Raw genomic sequence first — 6,474 nt, forward strand, 5'->3', positions numbered from 1 at the left:
ACCGCTCTGTGGATTGGCACAGATTGTGTAGACCGCTCTGTGGGCCGGCGCAGGCTGTATAGACCGCTCTGTGGGTTGGCGCAGGTTGTGTAGACCGCTCTGTGGGCCGGCGCAGGCTGTGTAGACCGCTCTGTGCACCGCAGCTGCCTGTGTGAACAACCTGCCCGCGCGTGTGCTCAGACGCTCAGCAGCAGATGGCAGGCCTGTCACGTGGGCAGACCTCGCTCCAGTGGCTGGAGGAAGGAGACAAACCTCCGTCCCCTCAGAGAGACAGCCGAGCGCGGGGAAGGCCTGGTGTCTAAAGGCAGGTGGCAGGAGGAGCGTGAGGCTGTGGGGATGGCGGGGTGGGGGCGCCAGCCCGGCCACCCAGTTAAAGATAGTCATTCTTTTGTGGTTTTCTAATTACATTTTAAAACACCAAATGAACACATGCTTATAGAGAGCAGCGGAGGCTGCCGACTGCTGAGATGCACACACAAGCCCTCAAGAGGCCCCGTCCCCGCCTTCCTGGTCCTCAGCCCAGTGATTGCGGGGCAGAAGGAGGGGATTCTTCCATGCACTCTCCACCCACCCGTGCCTCTGAACGGAATCCTCGCGGTTTCTAAGGGAATTGAGCTGCGGCTGGTGGAGGAGCCCCCAGAGCCCCGTGCAGTTGGATGACGGGAGGGTAGGACCTCAGGGCTCAAGTCCGAAAGAAGAGCGGTGCAGAGTTTGAGGACAATCACGTGAGCGCAGTGGGAACTACCAACCCCTACGAAGGGATGCTGGGCCCAGGGGCAGGGTCCTCCTGGACCTGTCTGTAGAGGAATTCTGATGAGACTGGGGTTCCCGGGCCCCCAAGGTGAGACCCCAGGTGTCAGCAGAGCACTGGGCTGAGGGGGAAGGCTGGGTCCGTGCCTGGGAACAGGGGCCAGAGGACTTCATGGCCAGTGTGCATTTGGGGAGGGAAAAGGCTGTGGAGTGGCGGGCGCTGGGCCCTGATGGGTGGCGTGTCTGCAGCATCTGGGATCGCCCTGGCCAGCTCTCTAACTGTCCTGGATGTCACGGCCCCACCCCATCACCCCATGGGGACAAAGGTGGCTCCCTCTTGGATGCCAATCCACCACGTTGACTTCTGATTGGCCCTGGTCACATGAACGGCTCCTGGTTTCCACCTTATCTACTGTGCCTAGCGTGCCTAGCGTGAGAACACGTCAACCTGACGTTATCTCACAGCTAGAGGCCACGACGCAGGCAGTGGTCTGGCCATCCTGGAGGGTCACCTTCGACTGTCTGCACACAGCACGTCCAGCCTCCCGCTATGGGTCTGGGGAGCAGCAGTGCAGAGACCCACCTGTCTTGCAAGACCACGCTTCTGTCGGAAAGTGCCCTAGCAGAACACTGTCCACCGGCAAACCGGATTTGTCGGCCTTGTTCTTTGTTTCTGGGCCCCTTCTTCAGCATTTGGGAGCCACTTTGTGTTTTCAGCCTTCATGGGTCAGAGCCCCAGTGGCTTCTGAAGAGGGGGGCTTTGGCAAGCTCCAGCCTCGTCATCCTATCAGCAACTAACCCCCACCAGAGGCCCTGGCCAGGGACAGGGAGAGGGGCAGCAGCTCGGGGCACAAGGGCCCAGCAATGCAGGGGCCAGGCAGGGAGGTCCACCTCTCAGGTAGTCAGGGGCCGAGCCTCAGGGAGCACCCGCCCCCTGCAGCCCCCCACTCCCTGCTCCCCGGTGCATGCACACAGGCATGGCAGCCGGAGCCCGATCTATGGGCACCTGCCCGTGTCTGCACAAGCGCTGGCGTTCCCTGGCATGCACCCTGCTCCCACAGCTTTGCACTTGCCAGGCGCACCCCGAAGCTCCTTTCCTTCTCCGAGGAGGGTCCCTGTGACACCATCACATGCCCAGCTCTGCTCTGCCTGTTTCCTGCTTTGCAGCAGTTACCCCATCCAGGGCCACCCTCCTTCTTTACATGATCCACCCCTCCCACCAAAATGTTCCTTGGGGCCCCCCTAAGTCCCAGGAAAATACTCAGCATATGGAAGATGTATGATAAAGGTTTCTTGAATGAATGAATGAATGAATGAATGAATGAGGAGGTGACATTGGAGCTGAGATGTCAATGATGGGAAGCCAGACTCAGAGCCCCAGGGAAGGAGCGTCCAGGCAGAGGGAACGCCTAGCAAAGGCCAGCAGGTAGGAACGAGCCTGGCTGCTGGGGGAACAGAGGGAGGCCAAGAGCACAGTAAGGGGTGGAGGCCGGGGTTGGGGACCGGACCATGCAGGGTCTTGCGGGGTGTACAGCAAGGGCTTGGGTTTTGCTGGGGGGCAGTGGGAGGCATGGAACAGAGCCTCGTGGTTTTGTTGGTGAACTCCTGCCTACAGGCACCCCACTCCCTTACGGCGAGCTCCCTTCCAGCCAGCTTGGCCAACACTTCAGGCACCAGGCACACGAATGCCCCAAACAAATGCCCCCACTGACAAGCATCTCGAAACCACAGGTTTTAATTTCCAGGCACATGATGGCTGGTGTCCCCACAAACACAGGGCTGTGTTTACAGCCGAGGACTGACAAGACGTGGCACTGTCCCCTTCTGGGTCCCAGCCGGCCGGCTTCCAGGGCTGAGGGAGGAGGTGTCTTTCTCGGCGCCCTCCCATCAGAGCTGCGTGTCCCGGCCGTCCAGGGTCAGGAGGGGAAGGGGGCCGCCTCGGCCAGCGGGCGGGCCATGCTCTGGATGGCCCACTGCAGGATGCCGTCAAAGGTGTGCTGCGGGACAGAGCAACTGTGAGAACCTCCAGGGGCGCCCCGCCATGGCCACAGGATCGTCCAACCTTCCCTCTAATTCAAAGGAGGGGAAACTGAGGCCCGAGGCCCCACGGCACAGGCCAGTCAGAGGAGGACCCCGTCCTGTACATTTCACCGCATCCTGTAAGCCCAGGGCACAGCCCCATGGCAGTTCATGGCAGTTCTGCCTCCTCGGGTGGCTCCTTCGGGGTTGGGGGTCAGGGCCGGCTGCTTCTCATTCTGTTCAGGAGCCTGATGTTCCCACAGGATGTTCCCACAGGCCCCACAATGCCAGCAGAATAAGGCCGCCACCCTGGAGAGGCTGTAAGCCTGACCCTTATTTCTCCAGCTATATCCGGGGACCCCGTCCAGAGAAGCAGCTCCATTACCCAGCGCTGGGTCCCCTGGCCCACTCTCCGGCCCTGGGGTTCTACAGACATCTGCACAGTCAGGGTGTGTGGGGCATGGCCACTGCACAGGGCAGGACCCCTGCCCCATGGTCAGCTGGGACCCCCAGGTGCCACACCGGACACAGGAGAACCTGTGGAGGCTGGAGGAGCTTATCCTCTTGCCAAAAACAGACGAGGCTTTAAAAGTCACATTTTGCCCACAGATTCTACTTGCCCATCTTAGCATAGAAAGGCCTGAGTTGGGAGGGGCAAGCAACTCTCAGAGGGACGGGGCCCAGGACCCCCCCACTCCCACACTCCACCCTCCCTGGGAAAGTGGATCTTGGGCCTGGTGCTCGAGCCTTGCCTGCCAGGGTCCAGGCCCTTGGGCAAGGGGCCATGTGGGAGCTCTTGTCGGGGAGGGGCTGGGGGTGCTCAGCAGCACTGGACTCCTGCCGGGGCAGGGGCCAGGGGGGCTCCTGTTGGAGGGTGCCAGGGGCCCAGCAGCATTGAGGCTCCTGTGGGGGGCTGGGGGGCTCCTGTGGGGGGATGCCAGGGGCTCAGCAGCACTGGGGCTCCTGGTTGGTGGCGCAGGGACAGCCTAAGTTTCCATGGCTCAAGAGCAGCGGGGGCTGGCAGTCCTCAGCGTGCCCAGAGTGGGGGGCCTGGGTGCCGGCTGAGGCAGGGGAGGGGGAGTGGAGGAGCAGCAGGTGCAGCCGAGGCCAGGGGAGGCATTACCTCGCTCAGAAGGGACTCCAGGTCCTCCCTGTGCAGAGTGGGCTCATGACTGGCAGTGTCATCCTGGAACCCAGGAAAGAGAAGAGGTCAACCCAACTCCCACAGCCCTGGCGGGGACACAGAGGCCACAGGGCCTACGGGCCGCGGGGGTATTTCTCCCCCACACTGAGATGGGAATTCTTACACCCAGTCCCATTGGGGGTGAGGGCACAGGGCTACGTGGGCATGATGGGGCTGGGGCTGCCTGCCCAGGGTCCTGCTCACTGCCCACGGCCAGCTGCCCACGGCCCCCAGACAGCCTCTACACTGTGTGGCCTCCTGGGGAAAACGAGGGGGCTCAGGGAACCAGCAAGGAAGCCCCACTCTGAGCGGGGAAGTCTGAGGCCCAGAGAGGAAAGTGTCTGGTCCATGCCACCCCCGCCCCCGACAAGCACCACCAGGGCCAGCCCACGCCATGGGTGAGCGGCCAGAGTGGGGGAAGTTCCCCAGGCGGGCACCCCCAGCAAAGAGGAGACCATATTAAATTGAACCCTGTGGAACTGCCCATTTGTAGCCCCAAACAGCCACATCCCAGCTCCTCCACTCGGGTGAACACTGGCGCTGCAAGGCCCTGCAGCCCTGCGTGGCTGAGGGAGGGGCTGTTCAGTCTGGAGGGGAAAGCCCCTGGATGCTCCCCTGGTCCTAAGGATGCTGCCAGTGGGTGGGAGACCTGCTCAGGACGGGGTGTGGGGGCACACCCAACCACCCTGGGGGAAGGGGGCAGGCTGGGGACACACCCAACCACCCTGGGGGAGGGGGGCAGGCTGGGGAGGGGCCAAGGCCAGCCAGAACTTTTCCTCTAACATGGCGTTACATTTCACACCGCAATGAAAACACAGAGGTCTCTGCTGTTCAAAGACAGAACCCAGTAGGTTAATGATGAGGTACCCGCTGCAGGAGCAGCTGCAAGAAAGCTGCCTGGGGTTGGGGAGGGGCATCTGCATAGGGCACGGACTCCAGGTGGGTGGTGTGAGGAGGGAGGCTTCTAGAAGGAAGGGGACAGCGACAGCTGCGGGCCAAGCCACTGTTCCACAAAAGCCCCAAGGGCAGGGCTTGGTCTGAGGCTTGTGCCATGCCAGGCCAGAGCCTGCATGGCGAGGCAGCCTGTCACATGCCTGGGGAGTACGATGCCGGGGTGGCCCGTCACCTGCCCAGGGAGTACCATGCCGGGGTGGCCTGTCACCACACGGTGTATATGGGGTGGAGGCAGAGCTGGGAAAGTGTGTGGGCCAGTGGAGCAGGTGGGACATGTCATCACCCCAGGATCCCTAAAGGCTCCTCCGTGGCTGGGATGTGCTCAGGAGGCCTCTGCTGAGGACAGTCAGGGCAAGAGGCCACCACCCGAGGCTCCTGCAGCAGTGACTCAGGCCGCCCCCACAGCCAGCTCCAGGGCAAGCCAGGCCGCCCCAGCAGTCAGGGGTCCCCCCACCACCCGGGTCCTCTCTGACAGTAGAGCAGGAGGAAAGGAAGAGCTACTGGCTGGACCCAGGGTTGCTTTGCCTCTCTGAGAGGCTCCGCCCACACAATGGGGTGGATCCTGGCCCCAGGGAGGACTGCGGGTGAGACTGCCTGGAGGGGTCAGACGGGGTTGGGGCTTACTCCTGCAGGCCTGGCACTCCTGCTCTCCCCTCACCCCACCAGGGCACCCTGGTGAGACTCTCAGGCCTCTGCTGTGAGGCGGCCACACAACCAACCGTGATGTCAGTCACCAACCCTGGAGGCAGCTTCCTTTTAACTATATTTAAGTTGCCAAAAAGAATTAGGTTTAAAGGGAAATTATTATCTACAGATAATGACCACATGGTCAGTGTGTATGGTGCAAACCCTCAAAGCTGGCACCCAGGGTTTGTCCTGAGACGTGCTCCCCCAACCCCAACCCAAGGGATCCCCCACCCCCACCACCAGCACTCATGGAGGGTTCCTGTGGCACTGACCTTGGCAGGCCCGGGTGCCAGGTGGGCGGGGCTGGGGGCCAGCACCCCCTCCACAGGGGCCGGGGTCATGTCTCCTGAGCAGGATCTGCAGCGCAGGCCCGTCCTGCAGCAGAGGATGAGGGGCTGCCAGGTTGGGGGTAGCAGGAGTGCCACCTCCGGGGTATGGAGTGTGGGGTGCTGGGAGGTGGTGTTGGGTGTGGGGTGTGGGCATGGGTGGTGAGTGGGGGATGGGGTGTGGGGTGTGAGGAAGGGGTATGGGTGGAGAGTGGGAGTGGTGGGTTTGGGTGGGGTGTAGGGTGCGGGGTGGGTGTAGGGTGTGGATGGGAGTGTGGGGTGGGAGTGGGGTGCAGGCTGTCGGGGGCCTATGGGGTGGGAGTGGGAGGTGTGGGGTGTGGGGTGGGGTGTGGCTGTGGGGTGTGGGTGAGGTGCAGGATATGAGGTGGGGTGTAGGGTGTGAGTGGGAGTGTAGTGGCATGTGACTGTGGAGTGTAGGGTGTGGGTATGGTGTGTGGGGTGTAGGATGTGGGTGTGGGGTATAGGATGTGGGTTTGAAGTGTGGGATGTGGGTGTCGGGTGTGGGTGCAGGGTGGGGGTTGTGGGTGGGGTGCA

The 6,474-nt window shown here is 62.4% G+C and overlaps 1 protein-coding gene across 1 annotated transcript in view; it reads right to left on the reverse strand.

Annotated features, from left to right (window-relative positions):
* Nucleotides 1–2,478: 2,478 nt before the first annotated feature.
* The window catches only part of AIRE (autoimmune regulator), an 11,746-nt gene continuing 7,750 nt past the window's right edge, over nt 2,479–6,474 (reverse strand). The window contains exons 11-13 of the mRNA XM_012002602.1: nt 5,866–5,968; nt 3,893–3,955; nt 2,479–2,747 (exon numbers count right to left, since the gene is read on the reverse strand). Of these exons, the coding sequence (XP_011857992.1) occupies nt 2,667–2,747; nt 3,893–3,955; nt 5,866–5,968 (247 nt within the window). The 3' untranslated portion in view covers nt 2,479–2,666. The remainder of the gene's footprint in view (nt 2,748–3,892; nt 3,956–5,865; nt 5,969–6,474) is intronic.

Source organism: Mandrillus leucophaeus, unplaced genomic scaffold (assembly GCF_000951045.1).
Source record: "Mandrillus leucophaeus isolate KB7577 unplaced genomic scaffold, Mleu.le_1.0 Scaffold69, whole genome shotgun sequence".
Classification (NCBI taxonomy): domain Eukaryota; kingdom Metazoa; phylum Chordata; class Mammalia; order Primates; family Cercopithecidae; genus Mandrillus; species Mandrillus leucophaeus.